At 47.6% G+C, this 17,805-nt stretch overlaps 2 protein-coding genes across 4 annotated transcripts in view; one reads left to right on the plus strand and one right to left on the minus strand.

Moving 5' to 3' along the window:
* The window catches only part of Ephb6 (EPH receptor B6), a 15,953-nt gene extending 1,050 nt beyond the window's left edge, over positions 1-14,903 (plus strand). Inside the window, exons 2-18 of one of the 2 annotated variants that reach the window (XM_031381669.1) lie at positions 6,511-6,582; positions 7,092-7,292; positions 7,619-7,683; positions 7,945-8,707; positions 9,340-9,495; positions 9,744-10,094; positions 10,289-10,413; positions 10,592-10,754; positions 11,109-11,223; positions 11,472-11,524; positions 11,691-11,810; positions 11,912-12,159; positions 12,441-12,614; positions 13,103-13,252; positions 13,478-13,671; positions 13,795-13,950; positions 14,064-14,903. In XM_031381669.1, coding sequence (XP_031237529.1) covers positions 7,193-7,292; positions 7,619-7,683; positions 7,945-8,707; positions 9,340-9,495; positions 9,744-10,094; positions 10,289-10,413; positions 10,592-10,754; positions 11,109-11,223; positions 11,472-11,524; positions 11,691-11,810; positions 11,912-12,159; positions 12,441-12,614; positions 13,103-13,252; positions 13,478-13,671; positions 13,795-13,950; positions 14,064-14,172 — 3,042 coding nt within the window. In that variant the 5' untranslated portion in view covers positions 6,511-6,582; positions 7,092-7,192 and the 3' untranslated portion in view covers positions 14,173-14,903. The remainder of the gene's footprint in view (positions 1-6,510; positions 6,583-7,091; positions 7,293-7,618; positions 7,684-7,944; positions 8,708-9,339; positions 9,496-9,743; positions 10,095-10,288; positions 10,414-10,591; positions 10,755-11,108; positions 11,224-11,471; positions 11,525-11,690; positions 11,811-11,911; positions 12,160-12,440; positions 12,615-13,102; positions 13,253-13,477; positions 13,672-13,794; positions 13,951-14,063) is intronic. The other variant, XM_031381670.1, reaches the window with a different exon arrangement.
* Positions 14,495-17,805, minus strand: part of Trpv6 (transient receptor potential cation channel subfamily V member 6) — a 15,836-nt gene continuing 12,525 nt past the window's right edge. Inside the window, exons 12-15 of one of the 2 annotated variants that reach the window (XM_031381671.1) lie at positions 17,713-17,779; positions 16,720-16,988; positions 15,554-15,660; positions 14,495-15,235 (exon numbers count right to left, since the gene is read on the minus strand). In XM_031381671.1, the coding sequence (XP_031237531.1) occupies positions 14,944-15,235; positions 15,554-15,660; positions 16,720-16,988; positions 17,713-17,779 (735 nt within the window). In that variant the 3' untranslated portion in view covers positions 14,495-14,943. The remainder of the gene's footprint in view (positions 15,236-15,553; positions 15,661-16,719; positions 16,989-17,712; positions 17,780-17,805) is intronic. The other variant, XM_031381673.1, reaches the window with a different exon arrangement.

Consider the following 17,805-nt stretch of genomic DNA (forward strand, 5'->3'; position numbering starts at 1 on the left):
GGGGGGGGGGGTTAGATAACCTCACAAAGGTCAGACTCCCAACATTCAGAAAAGGTTTGTCCATGCCTCTGACTCCTGTGGAATCTCTCCAATCCCCTCACTGCTGGGTGGAGCTGGCGGGGAGAGGGGGGCAATCGACATCTACAGCCCCCTTAAGCCTGGAAATAGAGGCTTGGATCTTGAGCCCCAACCATAAGCACGCCCCCTCCAGTTGCAAACAAAGTCTCTTGCTTGCTCCTGCCCCAGCTCCACCCCCTCTATGCATCTGGGTGCTTGGCCCAGCCTGCCTCTGCCCCTGCCCACTGATCTTGGCCGTCTGGCACCCTCTCTCCTCCCATCCCTGGGGGAGCTGGCAGGAGACCAGCATAGCTGATGTTGTAATGTCCCTGGCAGTGCCCATGTAGAAGTGCTGCCCAGCCTGTTCCCAATCAGTTAACCCAGGCCCTCCACCCATCAGGGGAACTTGACTCAGGTAGCTCTGGAAGGGAAGGTGATGCCTCTCAATGGAGAGACCAGTGGGAGTGCCTGATAGGGCTGTTGAGTGTCCTTGGAGGCTGAGCCAGTAATAGGGCATGTAGGGACTGAATCTTGCTTATAGCATCTATGGACCCTTGAAAGCTTCCAGCCTTTTGTCTTGAAGGGAGATTGCCATGAGTGCCCCCGTGTACCTACTGACCTAGTGACAGGTGGATGAGTATTCTCCAATCTGTTGGCCCATTCGTCTTACAAGCAGATGATTGGTAAAGACCAGAGAGTTACCAGCATACTGGGAATAACAGGCCATGATGGCTGAGCATGAGAAAGGCAGGGCCATCCTCTGGGACAGTATTTTCCCCTGTCGGTGGTATCTTCACCGACTCATGAACCTGTCCATATGGTTTCCTATCATTCTTCCATGCCTCACTGCAGGTAGGAGGACTATGGTAACACCTGAAGATGCAAGAAGCTTTGGTTCTCCTTCCTCTACCCAATGCTGACCCAGTGCTTCAGCAGAAGCATCTTACTAGAGAGCAGCTCACAGCTAGTGAGGATGGAGCAGGGCCCATAACAAGGACAGCATTTCATTAGACCCCTGAAACTCATTTCTCTGTTCTTTGCTGCTGTCTGCTGAATCTCATGTACGTTTCCTTATGCTCAACCAGTCATTTGCGGACACAGGGACTACTCCAGGTCCCCGGGGCTTTCTTTCATCACCTTTCAGGATTCATTGCTCCCATATATTTGCCCCTAAACCCTCCCTTATACTCTTTTCCAGCACTATTATGACCCTAGTCTGTGAACAGCCAAAGTGATTCATTTTCCATGGCTGTCTGGCTAGACCTAGACATTGCTTGCATCTTAAATGCCTCTCCTGTCTGCAAAGACTGGGAGTAGGAGGTACAAATGCTTGAGCCAGCATGCTTCTGGGGTACATTCTTGGAGGCTAGAGATCTCCAGGGACGAAGAGCTGTCCTCGGGTAGGTAATCTACAAATTGGCTCCTCCAATTTGGTCAGCAGAAGAACAAGAGTCAGATGATAGCTACCTCCTCCTTGTCTGTCCTGAAGGCTGCCTTGAAGCCCCATGGGATTCTTTTCAAGGCACAAGGCCAGGACACGGAGAGAGCTCACCAGAGAATCTCCAGGGTGCAGATTAAAGGGTAGAGACTGCAGCAGTCAGCTGAACAAGGATTATATTGGAATTTCCTGGGTGTTCAACAGCTGCAGAACAGGACAGAGGACCAGCCTATAGTACTGACCCCTCCCACACTGACCCTGAAACTAACAGGTGCAAAAACCAGCTCAGCAACCACAAATGACCTAAAGCTACTGGTCCCTTGCTTTGGGAATGCTCCCCATCCTTCAGGCAGCTAACCATACTTCATGAAAATCTCTCTCCCAAGCCTCCCTCTGTTGCCAGAGAGGCCCCTCCCAACATGTTACAAGCATCCAGTTCCCTCTGTTCCCCTTCTTCCCCATTGTAGACATAGACTTTAGCCCAGCATGGAGACAGAGAAGCATGCTGACAACTTAAACTTCTTGGGAGAAAAGCTTAAAGAACACCCAAGTACAAAAGTCACTTCGCCTTTGTTGCTGACATCCTTTGGCTCCATCACTCCCAGTTTTGCCCCTTGAATTCTTTTCGTTAAAAATTCCTAGTGGTTCCCAAAACTAACGGGGAAAAGGGAAAAAGAGATTAAACATACAAACAGATGCTCTATGTGTGCAGTTTCAAAAGTATCCTTTCATATATCCTTGCTTTGCTTAGACTTTAATTTTGAAAATAAGGCAATGCTTATTATAACAAGAACAAGACAGTTGAGGAATGTGTAGAGTTAACTGCCCCCACCATGCATCTTCCACTAGCACCCTCCGACAGAAACCAGTTTTAATGATCTAATATATTTCTCTCATTTTTTAATTTAATTTTTTAATTCAAATAATCTGGGTCTGTTCATGAAGCTATCACATTTAGCATTTCATTTAAGCACAGTTACTTTCTAAAGCTCTTGAAAATTTGCTGATTTAATTTCTTTCAAATCTTTTATTCTCATAGAAAACAAAATTCACAATCTATATCTGATGAGCTAAAATGTTACACATCTTTGGTTTTTGGTAGTTTCTAAAACCAGACACAGTCTCAATGCCTAAGACCCTGCCTTATTATTTTATTTTATTTTATAAAGCAAATGTATTAGGCTTCTGATCTAGTGTCTCCATCACACACACACAAAATAAGGCAGAAAATGATAGCTCAAGAAAAGGAGTTGAGGAAAAGATGCAAAATCATAGCATGTGATTTTATCACGTGAAACTGTCCTGTTGATTATTTTCTGAGCTACCATTTACATCCACATTTCTGACCCATTGGGTATTTTATATTTTTACAGCTTCATCTACAACTGAAATATGAATGTTTCTCTGATTAAGATCTACTTATAGCCCTTGCTCAAGTCTAAGAACTTCCAAATCCTAGCCAGTTCCCTTCTTGAACTGAAGCAGAAATGGGGATCTCAGGCAAGCTAAGAGGGAGGGACTCACAGAGGCTCCTGACTGATCCTTTCCCCTTTGGTGACAGGATGCTTAGCAGAGCCCAAGACATTCCACCTGGACCAAATGAGGAGGATGTTGTGGCTACAAGCTGCAAAGCAACCTTTGAAAGTGAGGTGCTAAGCCCTGCCTTCTTAATATTCCAGGCATGAGGAGCACTCCTGTCTTGTCTCTTGTTGCTCTCCTTTTGGAACTTGCTTCAGAAGAATCTGCAGTGCTATGACATAGTTGACAGCAATTACTTCGTATCTCAAGGTTCCCTTTTTTTTTTTTTTTTAAATTCTGGCAATGGAGATACACTGTGAATCTTTTAATATATAAATAGGAGACTCGGTTGGTTGGATTAGCAAGAATTGATCTAACTTCCTCCTCTGACTCAGCAACATTTCCCCCCCTGAATACACTTATTTTTAATCTTCAATATTCTGGGTCTGAATCTGAAGATTTTTTTCAAACATCAAAATATACTGGTGAATATTTTAAGACCGTCCATTTTATTTTATTTTATTTTATTATTTTTTTATAACAATCCACAATGGGTATCTACATTTTATTCTTCTGAGTTCCTTCCTGATGACAGGACCTGTGCAGCTTTAACCTATTTCATCATTGCTTTTGTTATTTTTCTGGATCTTCTGGAGATAGGCCAGCTTTGTGTAGTCATCAGGCTGCATGCTAAGGCTATACCAGTAGACCTTATCCAAGCAAATATTTTTGTCATTCATCATCTTCTAGAATGTTCCATATTGCACAACTGATGCTATCTGTTACCTTTTTTCTGCCTTGCTTTTCTTTTCCAAACAAAGTCCTATTAACTATGTTAATACAATATTTATTTCTTCTCCATGATTGTCCAGTTATAAGTGGAAGAAGGCTCAGTCTTTACTGTATATAATCAGAACCCACTCATGTTCTGCATGAAAGAGACTATTTTGAGGAATATCTTCAGGGCACATAGTAAAGTAGCCTTCACTGTTTAAAAGCCTGCCTCTGGCATCTTCTGTTCTTGATAACAATGTACCTAAAGACTGTGGTTCTGGATCGGGCCTGGGTGGGTTGTTTTGACATTAAGGCCCTGAGATTTGGGGTGGGGGTGGTTACAACTCCCCCAGCATATATTACTTTGTGGTATTTATGGAACGACTATTGATGCTGGAGCCAGTATTACAGAGCTTCAGACAGCTATGTAAGCTCTGAAATTTTTTTCCGAGCATTTACTTGATCTGTGAATGATCCCTGCATCATTCAGAACAGTGTTTTCAGACAATCTATGCTTCTTACCAGCTTTTTTCTACATGAAACCGCTTAGTACTTGCCTTTCTATACAGGCCATGAATTGTGTATTTCACAGGCAGGACATTAGTGGTGATGAGGGAAGAATTCACTGGCTACTTGATTGCTACTCATCAGCCTTCAGGTGTTTTCAAAAGGTGTCCCTCTGGGATGGCTTCATGTGGTGACACTAAAGGCTTTGTATTATCACATACATATCACTTTTTCCAGAAAAGAAAATCAGTTGAGCAGGCATAATAGTGCTTCTGTTGACCTAGTACAGTTTAAGTTTAACTTTACTACCTTTTTTTTTTCTTCTATCATTGGGGACAACCAGGCCATCAATAGCCTAAGTGAGGACACCTTTCCAGTTGGCTTCTGGTTTTGCTTTTTGTTTTGCTTGTTTGTTTCTCTCTTAAGTTTTGTCAGTATTGTGAGCAATGTGCCTATCATTTTTCTTCTCAACAGAAATAAATGAAGCCTGCTAATCTTTTCCATGTGCCACGTGAACTTTTGAGGCCGAGTTACAGAGAAAGTCAAGAGCACCACCAATAGTGGATGTGGTCTTTACTGTGGCCCTGGAAGCATCCATCCCTTTGCAGGCTTTTGGGCTTAAAACTGTATTTACTAATGGATATGAAAGCTTCCTGTAGGGGAGTGCTCTAGAGATCACTCAGACGACATAAGCATTATTTTGATTCATTTTACTAGGCAGGTGTTAGCTATAGCTTTTAAAAATGAATCTTAGTTCATTATTAAGTTCAAGAGATAATTAATAGTTGTGAAAGATTATTTTGCTATAAAAATTAAGAAGATAATGAAAATATCTCCCCAGCCTCTGTCATTCCCTTTCTTCCCAAATTTCATGTATCATTCCATAATTTCCTTTTACACGCATATATATTTGTTGTTGAATGCAGTGCCTCACATGCTAGACAAATGCTCTCCCAGGAGCTAAATAACCCAGCTCGATAGCTTTTCCTTTTAAGTTAACAAGTAAGAGCTTACTTAATACCATTCTGCACATCCTGCTTTCGCTTAGAAAGCATTTTCATATCCTTACATAAACAGCTCACATTGTTGCTTAGGATGTGCCATAATTTCTCAACCATCTTTCTAGTGATGTTCAGCTACTTTGAAGATTTTTTTTCCCTTACAAACAATTTACAGTGGCTAAGGAAAAGCTTGGTAATAGAACTCATCCAATCCCCTGCATTACTCCATCCCCAGTATCATAAATGTTGTTATTTAAGCAAATATCAAGTCCATGATACTCAAAGGACTTCTAGATGTCAAGTTACTAGATGTTGACAGTCATTCTCCATATGCATATACAATATGAATTCAACATCACAATATAGAGAAGGGACCCTTGCTGTATCTTATCCAACACTGTGTTCTGAATCTCATAGGTTTAAATGATAAGGTAAGTATTTCAACTTATAACAACAAAGGTCCATCAATTGGGCAATGTCAGCTAATGAGAAATACAAGTGTGTTCCTCACCATTCAGAGGATGTTCAGAGATCAGAGTACCAACATGGCTAGATTCTGGTGAGGATCATCTTCGTTGCAGACTGTCCTCTATTCATTTTACCTTCACAGCATGGAAAGAAAGCTAGAGAGAGTGCTTTGGGGTCTCTTCTGAAATACTAACCCACTCATTTAAATCCTCTATGCAGAATTACCTCCCAAAGGCTCCACCTCCTAAAACCATCACACTGGGGAATAATATTGTAACATATGCATTCATGATGAAGGCACAAACATCCTTCTGTAACAAATGGCATTTCACTGTTGTTTCAATATGCCATCCCGCAGTTCTGAGCAAATAAGAAGCATCTTTTCATGTATTTATGTTATCTGCTTAGTTTTCTGTAGCTCCAAGAGAAAACATGCCCCTTGGGGAAGAGAACCTTTGTTCAGAATGAGTGCCAGACCTATATAGCTCTGTCTTCTCCCAACAGAGCCTCATTTATCTTTCAGAGTCCCTATTCCTGTGCTCTTTTTACATCTGTTCTCCCACCTCCCTGCCCTTCATACCCCAAAGCCATTTTCCTTTGTCCCCTTTGCTGCAGTGCCTCTATGAAATGCCTAGAGTATTCAGGGTGCAATTGCTGGGTCCTAGTGAGAACCCATGTGTCCATAAGGCTGAACTGCTTCTTGCATACCTGCTTTTTAATGAGAAGAAACTTCTCACTACCATACAGGTTGGTTGCTGGAGGAAAAGCGCAGAGTAAATGAAGAGAGCAAACTGGAATAACTCCTTCCAGACAAGAAGGGTAAGACTGAATGGGCAATTTGTTTTGTGCTTCCTCTCCAAGAGTGAGGGCCTTGAGACACAGTCACATAAAGGGTTAAGATGGAGGCTTGGCATATGTCTCTACAGTAGTGGTTCTTAACCTTCCTCATGCTGTGACCTCTTAATGCATTTCTTCATATTGTAGTGACCCCAGCTATAAAATTATTTTCACTGTTTACTTTATAACTGCAATTTTGTTATGAATCATGATATAAACAAATATCTGCTATGCAGGATATCAAATTTGTGACCCCTGTGAAAGGTTCTTTCAACCCCTAAAGGGGTCAGGACCTACAGATTGAGAACTGCTACTGTGTAGGAAAGTGGAATTTGCATAGCAGACCCCGGTGAATCAACCCTTACTGACTTCTGCCCAAGGTTTGATCAGGGGCCGTTTGAGGGTTATAGAGCAGGTGCTATTGGGCCCCTATACAGTGTGTGAAAATGACTTCTCATACAGTGTGTTTTTTCATCCTGTGTCCTCCCAAGGAAGCAAGACTGGCTGTAGACACCAGATCTTCTGAAAGCCATAGCCACGCCTCAGAACAGGGCAGTGGCCAAGGCAATGGTGGGAGTGCCGAAGATACTGCATGGCTACTGAAGACACAGCTGGGCCAGGGAGTGGAGTGGCGGGCATGGTGTGCAGTCTGTGGCTCCTGGTTCTAGGGTCCTCAGTTCTAGCTCTGGAAGGTAAGGAGGGGAGGCAGGAGAGTCCCATCAGCCAGTGGGGCTGGGTGTGGGGGAGCGGGACAGAAAAGGGTCAAGGAGGGGAAGACGGGAGACATAACTAAAAAAAGCAGAAAAGAGTGAAGAGGTTAAGGAAGCAAAGCTATGGGGAGAGTGGTGAACTGAACTCGTATCAAGCATTTTAGACTCGGGATCCTCTCAGATACTGAGCTCCTGTAGGCAAATTAAATGGATCTAGGAGAGACAGTATTTGGTTTTCCATGGAATGGAGTGGGAGTAGCCTTGCCAGCTGGAGGCTTTGTACAATGTGTCCCATTATGTCGGAACAGAGGTGCTGCTGGATACCACAGGAGAGACCTCTGAGATTGGCTGGCTCACCTACCCACCAGGTGGGGTGAGTGCAACCCCTCATTCTGAACCTGTCCTCTGGCCCACACTGTACTCCAGAAAGGGGAACTGAGGGAGGAAATCCTGGATAAAAGGTGTGAGATAAGACTCCATCCATTGTAGGGAACAGAATTTCAGTGTCTCCTCTCTGTGCTTTGCTTGCCATGAATGCTAAATGTCAGTGTAACAGATACAGCCCCAGAATGACCCACTGTCACCTCCCTCTGCAAGCTCTGAGCAGTTATTGTTTTTCCTGGTCCCCTTGCAGTGGGATGAGGTGAGTGTTCTAGATGACCAGCGCCGTCTGACTCGGACCTTCGAAGCATGCCATGTTGCAGGGCTCCCTCCTGGTTCTGGCCAGGACAATTGGCTGCAGACACACTTTGTGGAGCGGCGAGGGGCCCAGAGGGCACACATCCGCCTTCACTTCTCTGTACGAGCCTGTTCCAGCCTGGGTGTGAGTGGGGGTACCTGCCGAGAGACCTTCACCCTTTACTACCGGCAGGCTGATGAACCAGACAGCCCTGACAGCATTTCAGCCTGGCACCTCAAACGCTGGACCAAAGTGGACACAATTGCAGCAGACGAGAGCTTCCCTGCCTCCTCTTCCTCTTCCTCATGGGCTGTGGGACCCCACAGGACTGGTCAGCGGGTGGGACTGCAGCTGAATGTCAAAGAGCGCAGCTTTGGTCCTCTCACTCAGCGTGGCTTCTATGTGGCCTTCCAGGACACAGGGGCCTGCCTGGCCCTTGTGGCAGTCAAGCTCTTCTCCTACACCTGTCCCTCCGTCCTGCGTGCCTTCGCCTCCTTTCCTGAGACACAGGCTAGTGGAGCTGGAGGGGCCTCCTTAGTGGCAGCTGTGGGCACCTGTGTAGCTCATGCAGAACCAGAGGAGGATGGCGTAGGAGGCCAGGCAGGGGGCAGCCCCCCAAGGTTACACTGTAATGGGGAAGGCAGGTGGATGGTAGCTGTGGGAGGCTGCCGCTGCCAGCCTGGACACCAGCCTGCTCGTGGAGACAAGCTCTGCCAAGGTGAGACGCTTTCCCATAGGCACTTGGCCTTGATTTCTCTCCTGAACACTCCGAATCTGGCTTTGTCTACAAAAATATCTGAAGTAAGCCACCCCAGGAAAGGACTCCCTCTCCTCAATTGTACTTTCTATAGCACACAGACGTGCTCATTTTACTTTTCTGAAATTTCTCTAGTTTTCCATATTTTGTGCCCTGAGACCATGGGCCCAAGAAGTGACAGGGAGTCAAAGTTCCTCCATTCTTGGGCTATTTTATGTGGGCTCCTCTGTGCTCATAATCTAGCTGACTGGGGCGGGGGATTCATTGTAAGCTGGTGGCCGTGAGGCAGGTAGGCAATAGTAGCAGATAAGCTAACGAGACTACAGAGCATTTATGGAGCCTGGCCAGTAACACCTACTCCTGGGCTTGCCCTGCCCCTAGCCTCCAGCACACCCAACTATTCATAAGTGGAAATGAGTTCTATCCCCTGACTGACTAAATAGATCTATGAAGCACCAAACAGGAGGTGAGACTGGGTCTCAGGACAAAGGACCGTCTCTGGGGGACAAAGGACACCTTATACAGAGGACTGGAAACTCAGGGTGAGTGGATGAAGTAAACAGGACACTTTGTTCTCCCCTTTGCCTCTTTAGCCTGCCCTGAGGGGTCTTATAAGGCCCTGGCTGGGAATGTCCCCTGCTCTCCATGTCCAGCCCGCAGCCACTCCCCTGACCCTGCAGCCCCAGTTTGCCCATGTCTCCAGGGCTTCTACAGGGCCAGTTCGGACCCACCAGAGGCTCCCTGCACTGGTGAGTCTTAGTTCAGCTCAGCATGTTAAGTCAGGGAACCGGGTGAGGATTTGGGACCTAATTTAACACAGGGTGTGAAAGGTCTTTGGAGTTCATTTGAATGACTTTGCATTCTCCTGTTTTCTTGGTCCCCTCCCTCATGACCTACACTTCCCTCTTTCTCTATCCTTTCTGGTCCCACTTACCACGTCTTCCTTTGTTCCTAAATCACCTTCACCTCACAATCTGCACCCCCACACCCCTTCCAGGTCCTCCATCTGCTCCCCGGGAGCTATGGTTTGAGGTGCAAGGCTCAGCACTCATGCTGCACTGGCGCCTGCCTCAGGAGCTGGGTGGACGAGGGGACCTGCTCTTCAATGTTGTGTGCAAGGAGTGTGGAGGTCACGGAGAGCCCAGCAGTGGGGGGATGTGTCGCCGCTGCAGGGACGAGGTGCATTTTGACCCCCGCCAGAGGGGCCTGACCGAGAGTCGAGTGTTAGTTGGGGGGCTCCGAGCACACGTGCCATACATCTTGGAAGTACAGGCTGTCAATGGGGTGTCGGAGCTCAGCCCTGACCCTCCCCAGGCAGCAGCCATCAATGTCAGCACCAGCCACGAAGGTGAGCTCTTTTCCTTCTCTTTAAGGACAGCTTGCTTCAGCTCGTCCTCGGATCTCCCTCTTCCCCATGCCTGCTTTCCAGCCAGCCTGCATTAGACACCACATTCTGAACTCTATCCCCTCCACCCTTGGGTGCTGCTGCTTGCAGAGATGCCAGACACCCCCCCAACAATAATCCTCCACCTTCCACTTTAGTCCCTTCTGCAGTCCCTGTGATGCACCAGGTGAGCCGGGCAGCCAACAGCATCACAGTGTCCTGGCCACAGCCTGAGCAGACAAATGGGAACATTCTCGACTACCAGCTGCGCTACTATGACCAGGTGGGCAGGGAGTCGGGGCACCTCAGCTTAACTAGCAAAAGCTCCTGGCCACTGACCCTGCAAGGGCATGGCTCTGCAGGAGAGCAAGAGGTGCCAAGAACCTGAGGCACCAGGGATATCACAGAGGAAGTTAGGGGATAAAGCAGAGGCAAGATGAGTGAGTGATTGTTATCCCTAGGCAGAAGATGAATCCCACTCCTTCACCATGACCAGTGAGACTAACACTGCCACTGTGACACGGTTGAGTCCTGGCCACATCTATGGCTTCCAGGTGCGGGCACGGACTGCAGCTGGCCATGGCCCCTATGGGGGCAAAGTCTATTTTCAGACACTGCCTCAAGGTGAGAGGAAGCCTAGATGGGCATTTGGGTCCTGAGACACTCAAAGCCACAGATCTTGTCCCATCGTCCTCCAGACCAGAGTGTCTGGGAACGGAGGATGCTGTGGGTGACCTCTGACTTTAGAGGCTGGATGAGGAGAGCGGGAGGCTGTGAATTAATATGAGTGGGGTTGTAGGTATGAATGCAAGGAGTGTGGATAGTTCTTGAAATACGGAGAATTGGAAGGTTGTACAAGTGGATGAGTGTACATGTGACATGTATGTATGTAGTGCTGTGGATGTCCACGGGCATCAGAGGCATGTGGACACAAAGAAAGCCTGGCTCCTCCCTGTGACCCTACCACTGATCCCTCAGGTGAGCTGTCCTCCCAGCTTCCAGAGAAGCTGTCCTTGGTGATTGGTTCCATCCTGGGGGCCTTGGCCTTCCTTCTACTGGCAGCCATCACTGTACTGGCTGTCATCTTCCAGCGGTGAGGCCCCTGTCACTCCTATCCAACCTACCCCAGTACCATTCAAGTCCTGACAAACCCAGGAACCCCTGCAGTACTTCGCACATCCTTCTACTAGTTCATTGCAAAGGTGGGAAGGAGGGGCCTAGTAGAGTCCCCTCAACCCTTAGACCCATGGGCTGGAAAGCTATCGGCTCGGCCAGGGTGGTTGGGGCCAATGCAAACCGATAGAAACAAGTGTCATTCTAGGCTATTGGTTTACCTCTCAGGAAGCGTCGTGGGACCGGCTACACAGAACAACTGCAACAATACAGCAGCCCAGGTTGGGAAGGGGAGAGGGACTGACTGGGATTGTGGGCTTGGAGCTAGGCACTTGCCTGGTGTGGAAGGGGCTCTTCCTCACCATCTTCCAGAGGTAGAAGGGTGTGTCTTGGGTATTTGGGTACCCATGCTTGAAGCATACCTTCATAGCACACTGCACTCTTCAGGACTTGGAGTGAAGTATTACATTGACCCTTCCACATATGACGACCCCTGCCAGGCCATCAGAGAGCTTGCTCGAGAGGTTGACCCTACATATATCAAGATCGAGGAAGTCATTGGGGCAGGTATTTAAGGGGCAAGAGGTGTCTGGGAGGGCCTAGTGATCTCTTCATAGCACAGCTGAACACGTCAGTACTTTCATCCATGTCAATATCGATTCTTCCAGGTTCCTTTGGAGAAGTTCGCCGGGGCCGATTGCAACCCCGGGGAAGGAGGGAGCAAGCTGTGGCTATCCAGGCCTTGTGGGCAGGGGGTGCTGAGAGCCTGAAGATGACCTTTCTGGGTCGGGCAGCACTGCTAGGCCAGTTCCAGCACCCCAATATCCTGCGGCTGGAAGGCGTAGTCACTAAGAGTCGGCCTGTCATGGTGCTGACAGAACTCATGGAGCTTGGTCCTCTGGACAGCTTCCTTAGGGTCAGTTGTGCTCTGGTGAAGGAAGGTCCGTGGGTTGAGGAAAGTTTGGAGCACTCACATTTTCCAGAAGACAGAGCCTTGTGTCTCTGTCCCATCTTCCATCATGGGATGGCCCATCGTCCATCCTGGTCTTTCCATCCCTTCTTCCATCATGAGCTTCATCCTTCACTCACAGGCCATTTTTGATTCCCAGATTTGCCCCCACCTGCCCTCGTTTGCTGATGTATGTGTGTGTTGCAGTGTGTCTACCCTGCTGGTGACCTCTGTTCTCTGCTCTGCAGCAGCGAGAGGGCCAGTTCAGCAGCCTGCAGCTGGTGGCCATGCAGCGGGGTGTGGCTGCTGCCATGCAGTACCTGTCCAGCTTCGCCTTTGTTCATCGAGCACTCTCGGCCCGAAGTGTGCTAGTGAATAGCCACCTGGTGTGTAAGGTGGCCCGTCTCGGCCACAGTCCTCAGGTGAGCTCAGGGCCTTGGAGGGTCAGTGCCTTTCAGCAGGTGCTGGGGGGAAGCTAGAGTATGGGATGGGTACTGCAGGTAGGATATTCTGGGGGTTAGGGGCATGCTCATGCAGTGAGGAGAGGGATGTCTGGACCAAGAGCAACTGAGGGGCTTAAGAAGCCAAGAAAAAAAGGGGGAGCACAGGAGACTGGTAAAACTAGTACCAGTTCCTCTTCGCTGTCCATGCAGAGGTCATGCTGGCTGCAGAGTCAGCATAGGGATAGTAAAAATCGAAATGCTCTACTCAGGCCCCATGACCTCGTGCAGTTTTCTATTCTCAAAGCGTTGCTTTTGCATCCTGTCGTGTGTCTACTCTTTAGGTTGACTAGGGGACTTGAATGAGATGCTGATGGGAGACTCCCAAGACATCTAAGACATCTAAGTTACCCAGTCAGTGTGATACTCCCTGAGGCTATTATCAGTTTACCCCTGCTTCTGCTCTTTAGGGTTCAAGTTCCTTGCTTCGCTGGGCAGCCCCAGAGGTTATTACGCATGGGAAGTATACAACATCCAGCGACGTCTGGAGCTTTGGGATACTCATGTGGGAAGTGATGAGCTACGGAGAACGGCCCTACTGGGACATGAATGAGCAGGAGGTGAATCTGACACAGACGCTTGCTGATGTCCCTCTCTGGTCTCATATCCTAAGCCCATTCCTTTTGGAGCCATTCTATTCTAAGATCTTGTGACTGGAGCATTCCATATTTTGTAATTCCCTTTCCACTTCAACTCCATGCTACAGCCAAACTAGGCCCATTCTCCACTTTTCTAAGACAAGTACCAGCGGTAGCTTTTCATCACATGTTCCTCTTGACCTGCAGGTACTAAACGCAATAGAGCAAGAGTTCCGGCTGCCCCCACCTCCAGGGTGCCCCCCTGGACTACATCTACTGATGCTAGACACTTGGCAGAAGGACCGAGCCCGTCGGCCTCATTTTGACCAGCTGGTAGCTGCATTTGACAAGATGATACGCAAGCCTGATACCCTCCAGGCTGAAGGGGGCCCCGGGGACAGGTCTGAAGCTTGGGGCAGGAGCCTGGGAAAGCCAGGGAGGGTGGATAGAAACCAAAAGGAAAATTGAGCAGAGAGAATAAGATGAAGAGGAAGCCTGACTTGCTTGCTCCTCCCCCACCTTAGGCCTTCCCAGGCTCTTCTGAACCCTGTGGCCTTGGACTTTCCTTGCCTGGACTCTCCCCAGGCCTGGCTTTCAGCCATTGGACTAGAGTGCTACCAGGACAACTTCTCCAAGTTTGGTCTTTCCACCTTCAGTGATGTGGCTCAGCTCAGCCTGGAGTAAGCGGAGGGTCGGTGAGGTGGGAGGGTGAACACTCTGGGCCCCAGGCAAGGGGGTACATCTGGGATATTAAAGACTCTGGTCCAAGTCTGATCCACTCCTTCCCCACCAGAGACCTGCCAGGCCTAGGCATCACCCTAGCTGGCCACCAGAAGAAACTTCTGCACAACATCCAGCTTCTCCAGCAGCACCTGAGGCAGCCAGGCTCAGTGGAAGTGTAAAGCCTGGTCGGGAATCTGTGAGCTGCCGATGCCCCAACCCAGTCCTGGCCATAGGGTGGAGGAGGGACGTGTGAGACTGAGCCAGGCTCTACTCCAGCTTCCATGCCTGTCACATTAAACCCAGCCCTCTGGACATTGCACCCCCAAATCCTGCTCTTCCAACAGCCTCCCCCATATTAAAGGGAAAGAAGGGAATTTACAAGTTGAGGTGTGTCCATGCCTCAGTCTGCAAAGAAGGGTTAGGGAGGTCTTGGAGGAGGAGCAGAGCGGCATGACAGGGTAGGCCAGTGCTTAAGTTCACTGAAACAGAAAGGGAGCTGGGTGGGGATCAGGAAATGACTTTATTGGAAGGTGGCAAGGCTCAGCCTAGCTTCCCCACCCCTAGACTGGTGCCTGTATCTCTCCATCACACGCCTTCCCACAATCTCGGTGTTCTCCGTCCGTTGTCTGGAGTACTCTGGGAAGAGTTCTGTGCCCTCCCACTTATTAGACCTGGGTGGAGACAGATGCCTGAGATGGGAAGCCTGCCTTTAAAGTGCTCTGGTGTACAGGGGAGCTTCCATAAGAGAACAAGGAATGCTTGGTTGAGGCACGGACCACAGAGTCTCCTTCATTTTGCTCCAAGAAGGAGTTGTGGAGCCCTGGAGCATTTTTTCCTAGTGTACATTCCTTGGCATGTTCCTCCCCCTTCTCCCTTGGACTCGAAGAATGACTTCTAGTTTTTAACTGTCTTTCTTTTGTTCTGTTTTGATGCTTGGTGAGAGCCAACATTCAGATCTGGTACTCCCAGCCCTCCCCATCTTCCAGGCCCCGGTTGATTATTCCTCGCAGGTCCTTCCTCAGGGCCCCTTGTCGAAGCCTTTCCCAGTTGGTGCTGCTTCGGGAGGTACTTCGAGACACTGAGGGTGTAGGAAAGGACAGATAGGCACCAAAGGGATGCGCTATCTCCAGTTTTTCTCCTGAGTCTTTTTCCAAGTCCTCAGAGTAGAGGCCATCTTGTTGCTGGAAGGCCTGTGCATAGCGGCGGATGCGTTGCCTGTTGAGATCTTGCCTATCTTCCACCCTAGGGAGAGTGGAAGGAGGGATTACTGAAAAGAAGATTCAAGTTCAACACTTGTCATCCAGCCCCACCAGTGTTGAAAATTCTATGCAGCCAGTGTGGAGATATGGAGCATCAACTCCTCAGCAGCCAGGCCTCAGATAGCTGCAGGCTCTCCTCTGAGGATGCTTAGGGGCCCAAGCTCAAAATTGAGTCTTGTCCTCAGTAGCCAGATTTAAGGCAATGAACACGAGGTCCAGAAAGCATACAGACCTCCATAGAGCTTCTAAGAATAAGCGAAATCATCTAAAGTGACTGCTCAAGGAATACCACATCACTTACCTCAAGAACCAGCGGTCCCCAAGACCGTACTCTCGCCCACATATCCCAGATCGAGGCCACAGGCAACGAGGCAGCTTCCTCTCTAGCATCACAGTGGTGGCCACAACCTTTATTTGGGTATAGGAAGGGAAGTCAGAGAGGAGATCATGTGCTGACTGAGAAGGGCAGGGAGAGGAGCAGAGGCCAGGCAGAGGGAAGACAATTTAGTTATGGAAAAACTCAGGGACTTATGGCTTTCTAGAAATGGAAGCAAGCCCCCAGACCAAGATGGCAGTATGAACTTAATAGAGTCTCTTCTGTGGAAGAGAATGGATTGGACTTGAACCCACAATTCTTTATCCTATGACTTGAAAGCCATGATAAAGCCAGGTGAGGTACAGGTAGCATATAAGAGGTTCTCAGGAGAGAGACCTTGATCCCAGGTTGAGGCAAGATCCTGGAAAGGATAAAGGGGTTTCACAGATTTCAGAATGTTTCGACCCTGCATGCATAAAGTGACTTCTGAATATAAACATCTTACTTGGAAACTTAATATCCACATATTTTCAAAAGATTTCTTCCAGCAAATCCTTCTTACCAGCTTACGGTTTTACTCCATTTCTACACATCACAGTTAAATGCTTTCCAGGGTTTTATAGTCCCATTTTTATTTTGCTTAAATTATATTTGGTGAGATAAATTCTTTTACAGGTATATTTTTAAATGGGGACTTGATTCATCTCATTGTCTTTTATGTATGCCCATCATAATGATCTGGCTTAAGATAGCTTCTGCTGCTAAAGACAGGAGATTTTTTTTTATGTCATTTATAACACTTTCAATTTTTCTGGGTCAAACTTTGCAGGCTTCAGTGTGTTAAAGAAGACTAGATAGTTCCATTCTTACTTGGGAGCAAAACTGACCAAATATAGTTTTAGCCATTTGTTCACTGTATTTCTAGAAAAGACCAAGGATTTAATTGTTGAGAAAACTCTACAGAATCCTTCCGAAGGTTTCCAGAAGTGCTCTTTGTTGCTAATTAAATCCCCCTGGGCATGTTTCATTATTTTGCAACTTGTGCAAAAACCTATCCAAACACACATGGAGTACAAATGGCTCCTTTTATCTGAGCATGGCCAGTTTCGAGAGATAGATGCAGTAATCCTCCTAGCCACCAGAGGGCTCACCTGTGCTCTCCAGAGTTCATCGCGCTCATGGGCAACTCTCCAGTGAGTGTCACCCATCATGGCAATGAGGAGGTTGAGCATGAGCAGTGTGGCGATGATGGCAAAGGCAGCGTAGGTAATGCTGTACATGAAGGGCAGATCCACGTCATAGTTGGCAGGGCCATCAATGATGGTGAGGAAGAGTTCAAAGGTGCTGAACAGTGCCATGGGGTAGTCATAGAAGTGGCCCAGCTCATCAGGATCTTCTGTCTGGAAGATGATATAGAAGGCTGCTCCACCCAAGGGGTGAGAGTTACCATGGCAACTGTATCATGAATAGCCCACCACTTGTTGTCCATTTACATTCTATTCCCTTCATCACATATTGTGGTCTTAACTCTAAACAATGCATTTTAAATTATTTCTTTCATTTTCTGAGATGACAATAAAATTACTTTATTCCCTCCCTTCCTTTTCCTCCTTCCAAACCCTCCCATATACCCCTTCTTAACAAATTTATGGCCTCCTTTTCATTAATTTTTGTTATATTTCATATATACATATATATTTCATAAATCCATAAATATGGCCAGCTCAGTCTTATGATGTTACTTGTAGGTTATCCTTTGGTGTAAGCTAACAAATTAGTACATTCTTTCCTGGGGAAGAATATTTCTTCTCTCAGCATTCCTTACTTGTCTGTAGTCTTTCTGTGTAAGGCTGAGGCCCCCCTGAGCTTTCCCCTGTCCACATTAACAGGTTTATTGCAGTTGTCCCTGATCAGCTCAAAACTGATAAATTTTAAGTTATTATGCTCTACTATTTTTTACAAGACTCATGTTCCTAATCTGTCCCTGATACTACGTTCCTTTACTTCTGAGCAGTATCCCATCTTTAGACATTTCCTGGCCTCCTGTAACCTCTGGCCTCTCTCCAAGTTCAGTGTGAAGATATCTGTATCGTCTAAGCTCCTCGAAGCCCTTTCCTCTCACAGGTTCCATCCTCATGACTCACCTGAAGCAAATCCCAGGATTACTACAGCCATCAGCCAGCAGAATCGCATCAAGTCACCAAAAATCATCTACAAAGAGGAGGAGGCAGAGAACA

Source organism: Mastomys coucha, unplaced genomic scaffold (assembly GCF_008632895.1).
Source record: "Mastomys coucha isolate ucsf_1 unplaced genomic scaffold, UCSF_Mcou_1 pScaffold20, whole genome shotgun sequence".
Lineage (NCBI taxonomy): Eukaryota > Metazoa > Chordata > Mammalia > Rodentia > Muridae > Mastomys > Mastomys coucha.